The sequence below is a fragment of the Nannobrachium achirus genome (assembly GCF_963921795.1).
Source record: "Nannobrachium achirus genome assembly, chromosome: 13".
Lineage (NCBI taxonomy): Eukaryota > Metazoa > Chordata > Actinopteri > Myctophiformes > Myctophidae > Nannobrachium > Nannobrachium achirus.
This window is the reverse complement of record NC_137833.1, coordinates 31689121-31710274: the sequence shown is the minus strand read 5'-3', so window position 1 is coordinate 31710274 and position 21154 is coordinate 31689121. Positions and strand designations below refer to the sequence as shown.

General features: G+C 41.6%; 1 protein-coding gene across 1 annotated transcript in view; it reads left to right on the top strand.

Moving 5' to 3' along the window:
- kcnh1a (potassium voltage-gated channel, subfamily H (eag-related), member 1a) overlaps positions 1-6664 on the top strand; it is a gene marked incomplete at both ends in the record, with an annotated part of 60106 nt that extends 53442 nt beyond the window's left edge. Inside the window, 2 exons of the mRNA XM_080740678.1 lie at positions 547-743; positions 5816-6664. Of these exons, the coding sequence (XP_080596804.1) occupies positions 547-743; positions 5816-6664 (1046 nt within the window). The remainder of the gene's footprint in view (positions 1-546; positions 744-5815) is intronic.
- Positions 6665-21154: the final 14490 nt, after the last annotated feature.

Sequence of the window (21154 nt, the reverse complement as noted above, 5' to 3'; positions counted from 1 at the left end):
AGTCCACGCCAATTTCCACCTGACTACATTCTGACTGCATGTGATTTATACTTTGTCTTTTCCAAGACTGGAAAAGATATAAACTGCTGTTCTGTACCACCAAACTGAACTCAACTTCAAATCATTACAGGTGTAATAAAAGTGGGTGAAATTATTTGTAATACAAGCTCCCAACTATCAAATGATCAAATAATTGAATGGGTGGCTTTGTTTGGTTTTCAGATTGACCCTTGATCTACTCAGAGACTGTATTTATATGTCTGCATTTATATCATCATCTTGTCATTTTGAGGGGTGTTTTGTCTGAGCGCAGTAGGTTCTTCATGTAACAGAAATGCTTCTAATACATGAAGATCTCTAATATATATTGTTTAACACAGTGACCATGACAACAGGCCAGAACAGATAAATATAGATCCTATCACAGATCACAATCCTTCCCTCAAACAAGACTGAAATATTTTCCCCAACAGATTGGAAGAAGTGCTTCACTTGCAAAAAGTAATAGGGACCGAAAAAGCTGAGTTGTCTGTTCTTGCTCTGCAGGTAAGGGAGATGTTTTTGGGGATGTGTTTTGGAAAGAGGTCACACTGGCCCAGGCGTGTGCCAATGTACGAGCACTGACGTACTGCGACCTTCACATCATCAAAAGAGACGCTCTGCAAAAGGTGCTGGAATTCTACACAGCTTTCTCCAATCACTTCTCAAGGAATTTACTTCTCACATACAACCTGCGAAAGAGGGTGAGTTTGGCTTTTGCATTTACGTCTTAGCTTATTTTAAGCTTTATAGCAACACGATGAGACCGATTTGGCCGACTATGGGAGTGTGCCCGCAAAGTTTCACACCCATCGGTCCAGTGGTGAAAGAGATACGTTGTTCACAAACACTGCAAGACATTCCATGTGTATTGGTAGAGGCATGTGGTTTTACCATTCCCAAAACCAACCAATAAGGGTCAGCAGGTGACAGGAATTGGCATAATGACTAAGTTGGGAGAAAAAGAGACTTAATCAAGATTTGTGTTCACTCACTACTGATAGGCTTCATCAGCCATCATACAGTGGAAGTAATTTAGGAGAGAACTAGAAGTAGTGCTCTTCCGAGCACAGGTCTCCACCAGGTCAGGTACTGTATGTTATTGTGGCCTCGTAGTGGTGCTATAATAGGGCAAAGTGAAAGTGTGCCACGTCTTCTTCGGCCATTCACAGCGATCGGACGCTGCATGCATGATTTGAGGAATTTTGTTCCAAATTTCTTTTTTTGCTAAAGTTGACCTGCTGGTGGCGCTATAACAGGCCAATGTGAAAAGGCAGGCATTAATTTTGTTCCTTGACCTAGTAGGAATGTGCGAGCAAATCTTCACAGAAATCGCAAGCTGCGTCCATGATTTGAGGCATTTTGTTCAAAACTGACCAATCCTGCAAACTTTGGAAGCCAATGTTAGCCAATTAGGATGGACAGATCCGTCTTGATCACAAGACTATAGAGATACTGTGTACTGATTTGCGTGATTTTTGTTGTATTCAAAAATATGTTTTACATAAGTCGGCCTCCTGGTGCCGCTATAAAAGGCAGATGTGAAAAATGCAGGGCAAAGGTTTTTCCTTTGCCCTATTGACAGTTCACTGATTTTACTGATTACAGTTGTTCTTTCCTACAATTTTCTCTTCTTTTTTGCCAGGTTAACATTTCACATCAAAAATAATTATATCATTTTAGATTAACCACTTTGCTAAATAAAGTTATTATCTAAAAGTCTCTTTATTTAACCATTAGCTAAAACCATCGATAGTACAATGACGAATGTTGGAGAAACAAGAACAAATGTCGTGTGTGACTGGGATATCAGGTTGTAATTTAATGCCTGAACTCTTTCCAATACTCTTTTATTTGTGTATATAAAACATAATATCCCCTATCAAATCTCTTAATTACACCAACAGAGCAGGCAGAGCGGACACAGCAAACGTGCGCGCGCGCGCACACACACACACACACACACACACACACACACACACACACACACACACACATTCACATTCAGCGTATGTGACAAATAAACAGTTGCATCGTCTTTTTTTGTCTTTTTTGTTTGCGTTCTGGTGGGTTTCCCGGCGGTACGTGCAGAGACCTGTCTGTTCCCAGCACCGGCCAGCGAAAGCCACCTGTGTCCGCTCTGAGGAGCGCTGTGGCTCGCTTACACGCCCAGCCTCCAAGAGCATGGGAACATTTCCAAGCATATCATTGGCTGTCAATCAACCCAATCATCCAAAGGTCGCAAGAATCCAGAGATGTCTGTATCTCAGGATGTCTGAATGTACTGTAGGACTGGTCTGTTATCCCAGTCAAAAAAGCAGCCAGAGATTTGTAAAAAAAGATTTCACACAGCTCTACTCCAACCTTGTGTCAGAGACACTTCAACAGTGACAGCAACAGCAGTACGGGTACATTCTTATACTCTCAGAGATATTGGAACACTGAGGAGTAAGGATTTTAATGTAATGGGAGTACAGTAACTACTAGTCATTCTCTTGTCCACAAACAAGGTTACCCTTCCCGAGAGACTGAATGATGAATGGGTTGCTTGCATCTGGAAAAGCAATCTCATATATTGTGTTGAACAGACCATTCACTAGGGTCCTATACATTCTGGATTTATACAGCTTTGAAAATGTTGATTGAATGGATACCTCTAGAGTTGGATTAAGGTGTATTTCACATGCAATGTACGTAAGTACAAACATTTGGACCTAAGGCCAATTCTAAAAATGCCATCTAAATCCTAACCCAGCCTAAATATTCTGGTATAAAGACTGGTATAAATATTTCCTGGTAGAATATCTGTGGGGAATTACCAAATATAAAATAAAGTGTCAGAACATTTGTCAACCTGTGGCTATTTAGAACAAATGTATATTTCTTGTCAATAAGATGTGTTGTGTTCTGTTCTTGCCGACTCAAGGTTAATGATTATGAGTAATAATGATCCGATGCGAAGCTGCCAGCATTAACTACCCGGAAATACATTGTGGTGGTGCTATGATGATTTGGTTTACCTACTGCAAAATCCAAGTAACCTTTGATGATGTTATTAAAATAAGCTTTCTTGTGATGAAATTATTGTTATTAAGTCCTAGATAATGCCTCAATCCTATACTCTGCTGCAGCCCCAGAATATTGATCGGACCAATGCCAAGAGAGCATTACAAATACCATGACTGTGCTTCAGGGATAAGAGTGCAAGAAGAGAGTTGAACCAGGTTCTCAAAGTAACATCACTCTGGATTGTACTTTGTACAAATGTGTGCTTCTGAAATGTACAGTTTAGTTCTTGGCTGTGTAAAAGCCCATGGTCAATCGCACCAACTTAATCAAATGTAATCAAATGATAGCTGTGCAGCAATGCGGCGGAGCATTTTGAGGAGGAAGAAACTAGCAAAAGGAGGAAAACAAATACAGGAGAATCTTTCAGCAGAACTATCTGTGAGGAAATCATCATTAAACCTTGAAATCATGTCTCTATTTCCTGTATGGGTTCAGGGTTCAGGGTGTGTGTGTGTGTGTGTGTGTGTGTGTGTGTGTGTGTGTGTGTGTGTGTGTGTGTGTGTGTGTGTGTGTGTGTGTGTGTGTGTGTGTGTGTGTGTGTGTGTCACACAGACAGATTGATGTCTGAGTAGGCATTACCATATTTATTCTGCACTACCCAAGGCTCACGGCATTAGACACCAAGGGCAAGTCATGAACTCACTACTAGCTCAAAGTGAGAAACAATAAATAGCATCAGATGATGATTGTAGCCACTAACCACAGTTGCATCTAGTGCCAAAAACGTAATTATAAGACAACATTCTGAGAATATTTGTCACATTTTTTACAAAGATTGATTGCACCATGAAATTCACCACACTGCAAATACCAACAAAATAAATGTTGTGTTTATTTTCATGAACACTGAAGTTTTGTTCAGTGAGACTGCAAAGTAAATATAACTCATGTAATTGGCCCACTGGCTTGTCTTTTATGATCTGAAATGGCCAATCTTTGAGTAGCAGCAGCGCTATAGAGAGAGATCTCTCTCTATAGCGCTGAGCGGCCCACAGAGCCATCACATTGGCCCCACTGGCTTGTCTATCATCTGAATACCGGCCCACTACTCCCTATAGCTTTCTTGACTACTCCTGGATCGTCTACATACAACATCATTAGACTCTCTTTATACCAGAAAAGTGATGAGACCTAAAATCACAGTAACCGTTCATCGGTTAGTATTTGGGGCCTTGCGGCGCACCCGGAAGGCGAAAAAATCTGGCCGATGGCCACGCGCAATGAGGGCCTCCCGGATCAGGGGCCCAGCTCGTCCCTGATCTCACATCCCTCATTTCCGCTTTCAGCCTGGGCAAGACCAGTCCATATATGGACATATTTGCTGATTTGTGCTGACTGAGTTTATAATTTTGAATACAAATAATGTATACATTATATAAAACATTTGACTTCAATAAAAAAAAATCACACACAAATGACATGTAGAACAGCTCAGCTCGCAAATAATAATTGAGGGAAGATATACTAGGACAGTAGATCTCTTCTGACAGTGCCATGGTATATACTGTACAGTGTAAGTTCTGCAGTTGACTGGTAGAAGGTCAATAGATTATGCCATTGAGTGCAGCCGTGTTGCTCTTGAATATGTGCATGTCTGCAGATACCAAATTGCAGTATAATCACAACCACATCACCCTGCTGTCATGTCCGCTTAGACCCCCGTGCCTAAGCGGACATGACAAGTATAAGGCCTTAAGCATCGACACTACACAAATACTGTATATATTATATTATTATTACTTGCGCAAGCAGAGCGCGCAAGTACTGTAATCGGCTGGGTATGTATGTAGGTGACTGGGTTTTTTGAAGACCGTAGCCCTGAAACGGCTGGAATTCTGGGAATGTATGTATGTATGTACAGTATGTATGTATGTAGGTGTCCCCCTACAGCCAATGAGGGACCAGCATTCCTGATGATGATGTCAGCAGAGTTTGGTATATAAGAGCGCTCTTGGTAATGTCTTCATTAACGGGCGAAGACATTAGGGACATGAGGCCAGCAGCGCACACCTCGTGGCACGCTCTGCTTGCGCACAAGTAGGCCACACATGCTTGAGCGTGAGGCGCAAGTTGGCACCTCGACAGAGTGCAGTTCTAGTTATTGTGGGCTCACTGAAAGGCGAGACCAGTATGTTATACCAAAACTTTATAGACCGATGTTATTCTCCTCCAAAAAACTACCGACAGTACAAAGGCAGGGCCTTTAGCCAATGAGGAGCAGCGTTCTTGGTGACATCACCACCAACAAGTGCGACCTGATATAAATAACAACACCCACATGAAATCTTTTGTAGTATGTTCTCCCAAATTCCTATATAAATATATACTAAGGTTATTCTCCTCAAAAGACTAAACGACACACAGTACAAAGGCAAGGCCTTTAGCCAATGAGGGAGCAGCGTTCTTGGTGACATCACCACCAACAGGTGCAACCTGATACTGTATAAATAAACAACACCCACTCCAAATCCTTAGATACTAAAGTATATAAAGTATATAACATGTAGGAGTCTTAGAAGTAATGTTGGAGTGCCCGTTGGGCAGATTTGTATGCCTATTAATGTTGGAGTGCCTGTTGGGTAGATCTTTGTGCCCATACATGGTGTTCCATGCGAGCCCACACTGTTTCGTAGGAACAGTATTTTTAGTTATTGTTCGAAATAACAAGTTTCCTCTTTACTAATCAAAGCTTTACCTTTGTTTTTAGATTGTGTTTCGAAAGATCAGTGACGTGAAACGAGAGGAGGAGGAAAGGCTAAGACGCAAAAATGAAGCACCTCTGAACCTTCCCCCGGATCACCCGGTGCGAAGGCTCTTTCAGCGCTTCAGACAACAGAAGGAAGCTCGCATGACAACAGACAAACCGGACTCAGATGAACACGACGTGGAGAAAGGCGCTGTGTACTCAGAATCCTCTTCAATGACAACCATTGCCACCACCAGCATTGTCACGGTGACGGAAAGCCCAGCAACACCCTCATCATCTGTGCCCCACGACTCCACCCCGTCAGATAAGGCAAAACTCAAGGCACCGTCTCCCATCGGCTTCGGAGGATGTCGGCCAGCCGATCCCACCAAGGCCAAAGGCTGGGGACGCTTCAAAGAGTCTATGGCCAAAGCGGACAACTGGAACCAAGTGTCCAAGGCTGAATCCATGGAAACCTTGCCTGATCGGACAAAGACGCATGAATCACAGATGAGTCTTAAGAAGACAGACTCCTGTGACAGTGGCATCACCAAAAGTGACCTGCGCCTGGACAAAGTGGGTGACTTGCGCTTGACTCCGCAGGACAGAAGCCCTGTCCAGCCAGAGGCTAGGCACACCTTCTACCCAATCCCGGAGCAAACACTTCAGGCCTCACTTCAGGAGCTCAAGCTGGAGTTGAGGGATGACCTCAAGAACCTCAGTGTTCGAATATCTGCACTGGAAGCGCAGCTTACAGAAGCACTTGAGCTCCTCAAAGCGAGGAGCCCTGTCGCTGGCTCACCGAAAACACTTTTTGAGATCTCTAGACCCACTTCACCAGAGACGGACAAGGAGGATATCTTTACTTAAAGACTGGCAGTGGAGATGTGCTATCAGATCAATGTAATGAGCGTTCACTGAGCTCAAGCTGGGATCTGGCAATATCCATATTACTTGGATGGCCGAGATGGCACTGGGTGCACCAAGTAGACAATGGAACACTGTGGTCTTCGTGATTCACTGGTGCTTGTCCTAGGTGTGACCGTCCAAGTCACGCTGAAAGGTCAATTTGTTGAAGCCTTTCAGCACTGATCAGTCATAAAAATGTTTGTATATAAGCTTGATTTATTTTTCCATTATGTCATAGACAAAGAATTGCTTTGTCAGAAAAGCATTTCATGTCTTATACAATCACTGGATCATATCATAGAGGCCAAACAAAAGCACACATTTCTTTCATGTGTTACACTTTGAGCATATTATTGGAAAGTTCCTGAAAGAGCATGATTCATTGGTTATTGAATGAAAATTCTCACATGGGGTACCTTGCATGTCACATAGAAAATGTATGCACATTAATTAACCACATTTGATGGATTAGTGAATTATTTCACAGTGACAACTAAAAGTAGGGCACTTTGCAAACACAGGATGGCTATTGGTGCAAATCACTACAGTTAGACATCTGACTGGCCAAACAGGTGTCCCAGCCATGTTGATAATTCCTATAAAGCATGTCTACGCTTTATGTAAACATGGAATTAACTCATTTTCATTTGCATGGTAACAGGGAGCTAGATAGTCCTTATACTTGTGTAAAAATACTACTTTCTGTAAGCTATTCTGGCAGTACTTATCATGTGGTAACCATTGCACAAAAGGTATTATATACCGTTGTGCATTCTTTGCTGCGTTTACTGGTATTTAATGTCAGTAATGCTGCTGATGTGCGTGGTTGCGTCTCATATCACACCACATCGCTTGCCTTCTCATAATCATAATCATTTATCTTAATGCCATTAAAGAGTGCCCTTTCAGATGTTACTGCAATTATATATATATATATATATATATATATATATATATATATATATATATGATGATATTTAGATTTTTGGAGTTTGGAGTCTTTTGCTTCAGTTTCCAATTCATTGACAATGCACCAAATGCAGAAACTTGATAATATTACACATTTGTAGCTTCTGATGTCTATTTTACAGTTTCTGATTTTGTACAAATCTAGACTACTCTGTTCAATACTGTATGTGCAGTTGTGCACACATCGGCCAACTTTTAGCTCCTCCTAAGATTTGGGTCTCCCTTCTCTGACCTTGGCAACCTCCCCCGCCAACTAGCTGCTCCTTTACACCTTTCCTACAACTGAGTTATGCTTTTTGAGTGGTGGTCACACCACTCCTGTAATTCGCTTTCACGATGTTACTGGCCGTGTATGTCTGTCGCCGTGTATGTCTGTCGCCAGCCATACCTCTCCTGACCACACACACAGACCACAAACACACACACACACACACACACGTTAAAGGAGGGGCGCTATTGAGCAGGCAGACTCAACACCCTCTCTCTCTCTCTCTCTCTCTCTCTCTCTCTCTCTCTCTCTCTCTCTCTCTCTCTCTCTCTCTCTCACACACACACACACACTGTAGACACACACGTAGCAAGGAGGGCGCGCGCGCGCAGACACACACACACACAGTCACACACACAGTCACACACACACACACACACACACACACACACACAAATGTCCGCGACTGGGTGGCTGCAACAGCACGCACAACGTTTTTTCACTGTCTCTGATGCACGCAGCGTGCAACTCCTGTGTGTGTGTGTGTGTGTGTGTGTGTGTGTGTGTGTGTGTGTGTGTGTGTGTGTGTGTGTGTGTGGCTGCTCGCGCTAATGTTGCAGCCGGAGACAACTCTGATTGGAAGTGGCGTGCCGCTGAATGGAGCTCCCTGCTTGTGTTCCCACCAGGGCCGGATCTCCCCATAGGCAAGGGGGGGCATTGCCCCCCTAAATGTCCTGTCTGCCCCACCAAACAAGATGGCATGAAAAAATAAGAAAATATATATATATATTTTTTTCTTTTTTTATATTATGCTACAGCTGTCGCACCACCAAAACCAACACCATTTCATTATATATAGTCTACATTTTAAAAACTCTGATCGCCAATGCCATCTCTCTCCCTCTCTGCACCTCAAAATAAGTAAAACAAATAATTATGTTCCAGGCCAGCAGCTCCGCCCCCGATGCGTTGAATGCGTAGGAGGGAACGGCAGTCAGTCTCGTCTCGACAGAGAAGTACACACACCACTTCTGGTTGCCAACTAACTTCATTTTTGTCCAGCGCATTAAGGAACTAACTAATCGAGAGAAGGAACAGTTTGTTTTTTAGTTGTGCTTGCTGCAGCTTGCAGCTTGTTTCACTTTAACTTCTGTTCTCTTTCTCTGGCTCTTTCGGTCAATATGCGTCGATTTCTGGTTTCTAAACCTCGCGACGCGAGTAGCACTACTGCTACGGCTCCAGTCAGTCCAGAGGCAGGCTCCGAGCCGTCGTCGACTCGGGGTACAGCTGCTCCTCGACCCGACCCAAACCCTAACCCCCAATTGAGTTCCACAAGCACGGCAACACAAGCTGAAAGCGTCGCCGTTCGCAACGCAGCAGCGGTCGGCGATAACAGCACACAGGGAGCGGGAGGTAGAGCTGCTGCTCCTCGACCCGACCCAAACCCTAACCCCCAATTGAGTTCCACAAGCACGGCAACACAAGCTGAAAGCGTCGCCGTTCGCAACGCAGCAGCGGCCGCCGATAGCAGCACGCAGGGAGATAGACCTGCTGCTCCTCGACCCGACCCATTGAGTTCCACAACCACCGCAACACAGCCTGAAAGCTTCGCCGTAGCGGCCGCTGCTAACAGCACTGGCTTAAGCACAACAGCACCATCACAGCCCGCTAATCTTTTGTTTCCAAAACGTCATTTTGGCAAGACAGCACGCGCATTCAGCCCGGGCTGGTACCGTGGGAGACCATGGATGGAATATTCTGTAAAGCTAGATGCGTGCTTTTGTTTTCCTTGTCGCAAATTTGGAGGAAATAATGACAGGGATTTGGTTTTCACCAAACAAGGGTTTAATAATTGGAAAACTGCATTGGAGAAAGACAAGGGATTCACAAAACACGAATCTAGTCTATGTCACGTGAAAAATGCCAACGCCTGGTCTGAAATGATACAAAGAGAAACTACAGGGGTAACCATTGAAAATCTCCTAGGGCCAACCCAAATAGAGAAAAATAGGTACTACATTAAAACCATAGGAGAAGTAGTTCAGTTCCTTGTAGTTAATGAACTCTCACTTCGTGGCACACTGGAAAGCTCACATGATGAACAGGAATTGGAATTCTCAGCAGGACTCTTCTTAAAAATGGTTGAATACACTCTGGCAAAGGACCCCAAATTTAATGAAATTAACAAAACCATCCCAGAATATGCAAAATACAAATCTCACAACATCCAAAATGAAATAATTGACACACTAGCAAAAATGGTATTAAATAAGGTAAAAGATAAATATAACAAAGCAGATCATGCTGGGTTTTGCATTAAAAGTGATGGAACTAGGGACAGATGCAACGTGGAAGATCTCTCTATCATGATTCGTTTTGTCTGTAATGGCATTCCAGAGGAACACCTGATTGGTCTGCTTGACCTCAGTCAGTTAAATGCTGAATATATTACCACCCAAATTCTGGAGCATCTTTCTGACTCAGGCTATAGTGCAAATGAAATAATCAGTCAGTGCTACGATGGAGCTGCTGTCATGAGTGGGATCCGGGGAGGGGTTCAGGCCTTGTTGCAAAAGAAGGTAGGGAAGGATATTCCATATATCCACTGCTATAACCATCAGCTGCACTTAGCAGTGGTCCATGCAATGCAGGCAGAGCCATGTGCAAAAACATTTTTTGATCTATCAGGATCACTGCACTCATTTTTTCACCGTCATTATGTGTCACAGAACTATGATGTTCCATCGCTTAAACGACTGTTGGAGATCAGGTGGACAAGTCACCATGATGTGACCAATTGTCTAGTGGAGAATGAGGATGCTATTATGAGAATCCTGTCAGAGGTTACAGAAGACGGTGCAGCTGCTGTTGATATCTGCACAGAGGCAGCAGGGCTGTTGATGATGTTGAAGAAGCATCATTTCTTTGAAATAGGAAGATTCCTCCTAGAAGTTCTAGGTGCCTTGAAGCCTGCAAATGCTATGCTGCAGGGTCATTCTATTGACCTGTGCAGTGCTGCAGAAGTAGTCAGTTCATCTCTGCAGGCTCTGAAGGAGATCAGAGATAATCAGACGTTAACTAGTGTTACTGTTATCCCTGCACCAACCAGTGTTAACACAGATGACCCTGCACCAACTGGTAAAAGAAAAAGAACAGTGAACTCACTGCTCAAAGATAGTGTTGTTATGTCCACTGTAGGCCAAGCCCAAGACTCCATGACATCTAGCCAGAGTCTGAAGAGAGCTCTTCTCAACATTTTGGACAGAGCTATTGTAGAGATGGAGACAAGATTCTCCAAAAGCAATCTCGATCTCATGAAAGCAGTGCAATGCCTCCTTCCTCAATCTCCCTCTTTTCTAGATGTTGCCATGTTGAGTCCCCTGCAGAAGATGACAGGTGCACGCAGTGACAAACTTTCTAATGAGATTGTTGTTGCAAAGATAATGTTGGAAAAAGAGTTCCCTTCTGGTATTAAAGTAGACCTCTCCACCATGTGTAAATGCCTAAATAAATGTAAGAAAGCCTTTCCTGAGCTCCATCGTATGTATGTGACTTCTCTTGTGATTGGAATATCATCTGCATCATGCGAGAGCTCTTTCTCCACTTTGTCTCGTGTCCTTACCCCCTTCCGCCGCTCTATGCTACATGAGAGAAAGAAAGGTTTGGTGATTCTGGCTCACGAGAAGGCCATAACAACTGGTTTAGATATGGATACATTTGTTAGGGTTTTTGCACAGAAAAGCAGAAGACTGTTGTTATAATTATTGATGCTGACTTCTTTAAAGTACCAATGATACCAATGACACACCATGCTGTGTACAGTACAGTACAAGTCAAATAACTTAAGAAATAAAATACACAAAAAAGTAAAAAAAAAAAAAAAAAAAAAAAAACACAAAAGGCTAAAGAAATGATAAATAATGTGATAGACAAAAGACAGACATGATACTGGTGTGATAGCTATATAAACTGATGTGATTGACAAAGATGAATGCAAATGATACTATAAACTGATATAGATATAGATTGATACACTGACGACACGAGTTAGATGATAGATATGATACTGGATGGATAGATTGATACACTGATATGACAGACAGATAGACAGATAGATAGATAGATAGATAGATAGATAGATAGATAGATAGATAGATAGATAGATAGATAGATACGACACTACAGACAGACAGACAGACAGACAGACAGACAGACAGAAAGACAGACACTACAGACAGACAGACAGACAGACAGACAGACAGACAGAAAGACAGACACTACAGACAGACAGACAGACACTACAGACAGACAGACAGACAGACAGACAGACAGACAGACAGACAGACAGACAGACAGACAGACAGACAGACAGACAGACAGACAGATATGACACTAGATAGACAGACAGACAGACAGACAGACAGACAGACAGACAGACAGACAAACAGACTGTTAGGTAGTTAGGTTAGTTAGTTAGGTAATTAGTTTAGTTAGTTAGTTAACCTTCCCTGTGTTGCTACCTTGCCGTGGTGGGGAGGCTTGTGTGCCTCTGTGACCCTGGGGGCTATACCAGCAGGGGTCAGACCCCTGGCAGGTTCAACCAAGCTGGGAAGGTTTCAGGGTAGAGGACAGACAAAAGGCAACACCTGTATCGTGTTATAGGTATAAGTGTGCCAAAATGCATAGTTTTTTATGCATTTCAGGCGTTATGACCCCCTAAAAAAATTTCAGAGGTTGCCCCCCTGGCATTTCCTCTCGCCCCACCTACTACTAGAGCTTAGATCCGGCCCTGGTTCCCACTACTTTACCTCGCATTGGATTTTTATTATTTTTCGGCGCTGTTGTGTGCACTCTGCACTGCAGCTCCGTCCGTCCGTCCGTTCAACACACATCACCCAAGTAAATCCTGGTTTATACTTCTTCATCACGGCGTGTTCCGTGACAAAATGTGGCTGATCTACAAGCTCACAACGCCTCGCGCAGAAACTTGCAGCGCACGTTATTATTTGTATTATTTAATAATCTAACATAGCCTATTATTTAAATACTTTCACAAGCCACATTGTGGCTTACTATTCACATTAAGGGTAACAAGCAGGCACGCTGCATGCCATGCACTGCACATTAGAACAAGTTTGCTTGTGAGTGTAAATCAGTGGCTTCCTCAAAGAAAAAGAAAGGAGGGGAAAAAGCGTTGGAAACATAAGGTTCGGGCCTCGGCGCGGGTCGGACGCATTTTAATGATTAATGCTCGGACGTCGATTCGGGTCGGACAAAAAACTGTCGGACACGGCCCACACGGGTTCAGAACTGACAGAAAAAATTGGCCCGATCCCAGCTCTAATCTACAAGCTCACAATGCGTCCACCCCGTCCATCATTAGCCGAGTTTCTTAAAGCAGGTCAAAATAATAATAAACAAATAATAGTTGGAAATAGTTGGATTTAAGATCACAATGCGTCCGTCCGGCCGTCCGTCTGTCTCCCGCCACTGTTGAGCATGAGCAACCTTGCAATCCATGTATTTGACTCTTTTTATTTGACCACCACTCAGTTCACAACAAGGTGTGATTTTTTTTCCCCAATACAAGATGATCCATCTGCATTTTGGGGGGAAAGTTAAAAAGAAAAAGAAATAATTTTTATAGCACCTTTATCCAATTAATATATTAACACGCCAATGGTGGAGGAAACTGCAAAGCACCCACACACTCATCAGGAGCAGTTAGGGGTTCAGTGTATTGCTCAAGGACACTTGAGCAAGGAACAAACCAAACCTGGAACCTTCCGATTCCCAAGCGGCCACACCTCCTGAGCCACTGCCGCCCCAAAATACCTAATTTTACCTACAGTATTTCTTCATTTAACCCGATAACAAAACTGAAACTGGAGCCGAGTCTGTCCTGCTTTGGCTGCTGCAGTCAGCTGTTGTGTGTAATGTTTTTTTGGGATTTTACAGGATGGCAGGGGAGGAGGCTAGTTGGCTCGTTTTGAAACACAACAGCTTGTATTGTAATTCCACTTGTTTAACGTTTGGGACTGCATATCACACTGTCTGGCGCTTTAATGGATGCAAGCGATGTGGGAAAGCATCATCTGTATTTGCAATCATGACTGTGTTGCATGCATGAGTGTCGCGTCATCCCCTTTGACACCACATGTGTTGGTGATCTTGGCTGCTTCCCTGTTCTGTCTATTAGAATGTTAGCCGACAGAGAGAGATGAAGCAGGGACCCCCACTACATATTGTAGAGATTTTCATCAGTTTCATAGATAGATTCATAGACTTGTTTGACAGCTCTCTCATCAGTCTGTTAGATTTGTGTTAAAGGAGTAGTTCACCCCCAAAATGACTTTTTGGAGCTGTGTGAAGCACAGGCTCCCTATACGTGGCTGTGTGGGTCTGTGTGTGTGTGTGTGTGTGTGTGTCTGTGTGTATGTAGCCTGAACTTCCTAAACTTCGGCACGCTACTAGTCCCACAGTTTTGCCACCACACACTCGCGCCATATGTCAAATCGACCGGCTTACTCGGGAATCGTGGGCTAGTAACTTGCTAAGAGAAAGGTTCAATAGTTTAATTGATATTAATTTATTAGTGAATTAATTTTCCCCATTGACTTATAATGGGAATCGCAAAAACTCACATTCAAATATTTGTCTCTCGCAAACCATAAGGGCTAGAGTTTCAAGACTTGGAGAGGAGGTTCATAATGATTTCAAGGATTAAATAAAAAATAATTGTGTCATTTGGCCGCATGGTGGTGCCATAACACCCCACTTTACGTTTTGGCCTGTAACTCTTGAACCGTAGGTCGGAAAATTAAAAATATTTTTTCCCTGGATTCCTTGGGTCATGACGCATCTCCCCATATAGGCCACGCCCATTTGCGCCATGATAGATTTTCCGCCATCTTGAATTTTCTCCAAAACACCCTTTTTCCTCCTTTTCCTACATATTTTCTTCAAATGTCACAAAAATCGGTACACATGATCCACACACACACACACACACACACACACACACACACACACACACACACACACACACACACACACACACACACACACACACACACACACACACACACACACAGCTCCACTTCACACGGGTGTGATTTTTTCTTAGTCACGCCATGGAGACTAGAGTTCAATAATATTTTTAGTTTTTTGTCGCATTCCTAAGACAAAAATGTGATAACAATAAATGTACCCCCATTCGTTCCAGATGGGGACCCGTTTCGAAACGGGTCCCCATCCGGAATCAATGGGGGTAAATTTACTCGAATCAAATTTTTGTCTTAGGAATGTGACAAAAACCAAAAAATATTATTGAACTCTACTCTCCATGGCATGAGTAATCAATAGGAAAAAAAAATCATTTTGGGGGTGAACTACTCCTTTAATGTGTTTTTTTTTCCAGACTTGTGCCCACTTAAATCGTCGTTGCTTACTAAACTTGACCTTTCACTCTGTACTTTTTTTTTACCTCTACACCGAACCTATTTGCCGAAAATAGCAGATCTAGAAGCTCTCAACACCTCGCAACGTGAGGTGTTGAGAGCTTGTAGATCTGCTATTTTTGGCTAAAGTTCTCAGAATTGGGATGCGAGGGTTCAAGTTGTGAATTTTTAAATAATTATCCTATCACACAAAGATTTGGCTGCCCAGTAGTAACTCTGAGGACCCCCATAGCACATAAAGCTGGTCCAATCAGTATATCTCTTATTTCCAGCACTGCACGTCTCCTCTTTAGTTTGCTATTTGTTTGTTTCTGCAGCCTACAACACACAACCCTAAATCATACATGTCATTATTACGCCCCCTCACATACACCCACTGATAAACTGTCTGGCATTCAAAATCTGCTTTTGTTATTTCTTGGAATATTTAGTAATAAAGTTCCTTGGGTTTATTCAGTTACTGTGTCTCCCTTATATTGTTACTACCGTTGAGCCTGGTTGTAACAAATGGGAGCTAATTTATTATCCCAAGAGGTGTAGTTGACAAGTTGTCTGTGTATGGCTTGGTAAGGATTTGTCTGATTTCCCTTATTTTTAGGTAGTCCTAATTTTATGTACATTTGAGTTGGTAGCATAATGATTCTTTTAAATACAGTACTTTACCTTATGGCACTGGTTAATCATAATGATTGACTAATGACTTGCTTCAAGTGTAAATGGGTTATTTAATTTTGCCAGAGAAGGTCTAAGATTGGAAACATTTATATATATTTTTTACTGAGACGGCATTAACTTCCTGGGCAGTAGTACATGATGTATGACTGGGAAAAGCTTCATTCCATCATCTAAATCTGAGGTTTTCATCTTTTTTTTTAATCCTGTTTTATACATGAGGAATCATGTACATAAATAATAATACATTTATAATAATACAGACACAAAGCAAGCCCTCACATGGCAGCGAGGTCATGGTTTTCATTATATATCAGGACCCATATATGGTTCCCAGTCTTTAAGTATACCATAATTGTATCACAAACATCACATTCTTTACTTGAGAAAAGCCTTGAAATATTTGTCACGATAACATATTTTATTTATCCTCCAGCGGACCCAATCCACTCTTGTCCTACTGGAACAGGAGAGGTGAGAAAGAGGCTGGGGTTGCCAGTGCCACCAATGTTCACATTTCCATCAAAGATTTAGAGGAGTAAAAATAAATGGCAGTGTGTAAAAGTGAGAACCCTGTCAACTTAAGATATTTTTTTGCAGTGTACTGTACATGGAGCCATATAGACCTTGCATTTTTTATCATCTAAAAATAAAATCAATGGAAAAGAACTTCGGTTTTCAGTCAGAAGCTTTTCACTAAAAGACCATCTCTTAGTTAGGAATTCAGGAATGAAGAGGCAGAGCGGTAAGCATTTCTGAGGTCAATCACTTTAGTGGGTGTAGCATTCTGGCTGAAAATCACAACAAATAAATCCTTGGATGTCCATAACTCTATAAATAATGGAATTCAGTACATTGGACTCTAATACATATGGCTAAAAAAAATCAATCAGATTTGTGAACAAATCATGACATGCTTTTGCACTTTACCAATTTCCTGCTAGGTTGGAATGTGGTTTTGTAGACTGATTTAATGTATTGTATGGTGTCAATGGAATTTCTGGTTGAAAGTGTCAAATTTTTTGTTTGTTTGTATTGAAGGAATGAGGTTTGTCACTGCTCCAGATGTTGCTAACTCTGTCACTGGGCAGTAATCAAATAACTTTCATAATCATACATTATCCCATCCACTATCATTTTCATCTATTTCATCACACACTATAAACGTGCTTCCTTCCACCGACACAAAGAAGAATGAAAGACTCTTGTGTGCTTTGTAAATTGCTATTGTGTGATGGTTTCTAGATTTATATCTCCTCTGTATTGGGCATGTGCGTGCTGCTGGACAGTATCTGCATCTGAGCCATGTGAACTGCAAGCAGTACCAACATTCGAGTAGTAGATGACTGTGTTAAGCCTGATTTGTACATGCATCATGTTTTTCAATTGGAAATCTGTTACTTTTGGCAAGCGACTTGGTCGTATGACAAAGTATAAATTAGCCATTACACTATGCTAGAGGATTACAATAGAATTTTATGTTTTAAGAGAAACGGATGTATGTCTGCACTCTTTGAAACCAAGTACATTCCTGTACTGTTGTCAGCTATTTGTGCGTACATACCTTCTGTTATTCTCTGATGTGGCGTACATAGGCCTACCTTCTGTTATTCTCTGATGTGGCTATACAGCATCTCTTTCTTTTCAGTCCCTGTTAGATGCATCCAACCAGGAAAAGGCATTCTTTGTAGTATGTGTCTCAAGGGTAGATACCCAGATTCAGGGCCCATCCCACCATGCTAAATCTTTAACCAAAGCCACAGCTACAGTAGATAGGAGTGGAATGTGGTGTGGGCCCACTGTAAAATTCATAAAGATCTTTGAAAGCAATATGTAACTGCTGTGCTGTAACATTTATAAGGTCCAAAATCATGCACGATGCAATGTAAGCTGCAAGCTACGATGGATTTCTACTATTATTACAATTCATATTATTACATTACCGTTTCTATATTACTAATTCATGTAATTACAGTCGGCAGTCCTTACATTTGTATGCCAGTGGGACGCATGCAAGACTGTGCCTTTAAAAGATTGCCCCACTGCCCATGTCTAGTCCCACACTAAGAAAAAGAAGTATAGCTAAGTTATGGTTGCTCCTCTGAAACAAGCATGGAAATGGGAATTTGAACTACAACTATTTTTGTGGTCAGCTCTGGGGAGCTGCCTAGTAGCAGTAAAACATGTATGCACAAATTATGTGAGACTGTTTTATTTATGAGGAAAGAGATTGGATGTTCTATGGTCCTTTATGTAATATGCACATGCCTCTATATTAATACATTTTATGTGAGAAAAAATGTAACTATTGCAAGCACAATGGGAACTAACTTGTAAAGAACTGTGATAAATTATTCAGAACAATAAAATATTTTCTACATACTGCATCTTTTGTCAGCTTGAGGGATCATTGTTGCCTCGGAAAGATTCATGATCATTGCATCCTTATTAGTCAGGGAAAGTTAGCAGAATATCTGTCAAATGTGGGAATAAATTCCTTACCAAACAATTTCTTCACCAATGTGTTCGTAAAGGTGTCTAGTAACATATCTAACAAAGATTGAAATTCAACATCCCTAGCAAAATGTTTGACAGCAAGGGTAATTCTGGGTCTCATTCACTTACTATACACTATACTGTAAGGGAAAAATCACTCCCAAAAATATGCTTTAAGTGGGATGTGAGGGGTCTAACTAGGTGTTTTTAATTATTCTGAATCCATTGCAAGCATTTGTTTTGCACGAAAAACATCCCTTGGGCCAAAAATGGACCCCATACACCTTGTGAAAAGTGATGACTCATCACTAAACCATAGTTTTTTTGCGTCTGTTTTTGGCCCAATGAATGTTTTTCATGCAAAACAAATGCTTGCAATGGATTCAGAATAATTAAAAACACCCAATGTTAGACCCCTAACATGCTACTTAAAGCATATTTTTGGGAGTGATTTTCTTCCCTTATAGTATAGTGTATAGTAAGTGAATGAGACCCAGAATTACCCTAGCTGTCAAACATTTTGCTAGGGATGTTGAATTTCAATCTTTGTTAGATATGTTACTAGACACCTTTATGAACACATTGGTGAAGAAATTGTTTGGTAAGGAATTTATTCCCAGGGTTTTATTAAAATTCCCTGACTATATAGCATCTGTGAACCTGCCATCTCTGATAGAATGGTTTGTTTATCTATTCGTGTCTAATAGGGTCATTTGTCTTCTACACTCTCCAAAGTCTAATTCAGCAGGTGCATTATTTGTCTGATCTTCTTACGTTAAACACACCTCATAGTTTTGCTCATTTAAGAGGATTCCTCACCGACTGCACACCCTGATCCAACTTAGTGCCACTGGTGTGATAATCCCCAGGACTAGAATAGAAATCAACAAATGCAAACATGGAGGCCCAGTTAAAGAACACACAGGCAGACAGTACACAACAAACAATACCCTTTTTTCCCCTTACAGAGAAATAATTTCTCAATAGTCATTCATAATTTCAACACTGCATTATATGAAATGACATACCTAAAGGCATGCAAAGATGTGAAATGCGTATGCCAGGTTAATAGAAATAAAAGTGACAAGAGGGCCATGTTACCAATGACGCTAGGTCAGTAATTTCTCCATAACAAAGCCATGCCAACATTGTTGAACACCGTCCAATGGAGCTACACAGTATTTATTTAATAATGGATTGCATTTTTATGCGCTTTTCTAAGCAAGTTGCATACTCAAAGCGCTTTACAATGGTCTATTCATTCATACATTGGGAAGTATTTATTGTGACCGTAGGTCGCAGTTTACTGTGAGAAATAGCATAGCTTGTCAGTGTCCGTCTGGCTGTGTACACATTTTTACGGTCTATTGGTTTGTCGCTCTGACATCAAGCTACGATGTCACTGTGATGTCAGGGGAACCACTCTTAACAGTCTTTTTGGTTGATGCGCCTGACACTGTGGTTCCCCTGACACATCATTGTGACATCACAGTGATGTCAGATACTCAGAGCAGGGATCTCCATATATGGGACATAAACAGGGGACATCACAGTGATATCAGACACTCAGAGCAGGGATGTCCAATCCATATATGGGCATAAAAGGGATTGTATCCCAGATGATGCCCTGTTAGGAGAACCACACTAACAGAATCCATATATGGCCAAGACAGATGGCGCGACCTCACCCTTTAGGACCTTGTGAAAACAGATTTAGACCTCGCTTTTCGCCCTTAGGCGTCTTACTGGTTTAATTACTTATTGTGCATATTGAGAAGAAAGAGGAGGAAGTTGAGACAGTCTTCCCTCATCTAAAAAGCCAGGGAAGAATAAAACCTTCGTTAGTGACTTGCAATTACTGCAGTGAGTTTCATCCCACTTGTCATTCCTGCCACTGTGACTTTTATGGTTTCTTTACCAGCTACCAGCTAATAATTCAGAATTTAAATGAGCAAGGAATGACTAGACTCTAGTCATCTCCTGCTCAATTAAAATGTGATTCTTCAGGTAATTTAGTACTCTTATTTACTAATTTAGTAAATAAGAGTTTTGGCAAATCTTTAAGCTGTGGGAAAATATTTGAATATTCTGTGTAATTGTGATTTTAAGATGAGTAATTATCATAATAATTATCTTTTGAAGTTTTCCGGTTGTGTGTGTGTGTGTGTGTGTGTGTGTGTGTGTGTGTGTGTGTGTGTGTGTGTGTGTGTGCCGCGCGCACACACACACACACACACACACACACACACATGGTGGGGGGCCTTACCTGCTATTGCATCACCACTATCCTCTACTCTTGAACATTGGATTCTCAATTCTCATCTATATTATAAATGAAAACAATAATAGACAAATACAATTATAGAGCATTTATTATGTGTTGATCATGTGACAACACAATGAATGTTTGACACAATTAGTGGAGGAAATGTTCTCTTTTGTACTGTAAAAAAGAAAAGAAAAAAATATTAATACAAAAAAGACAGAATCCCCAAGTATTCCTACGGAGAAATGGCCATGTTCTATTGCTGTGTTCAATTTCATACCTGGGGCAGAGAAAGGCCACAACTGTGGATGAACAAGGGCAAATAGAACAGGGGGTCAGCAATTCTTCAGTCTACTGCAACACCAGCAATCTATTCAGTC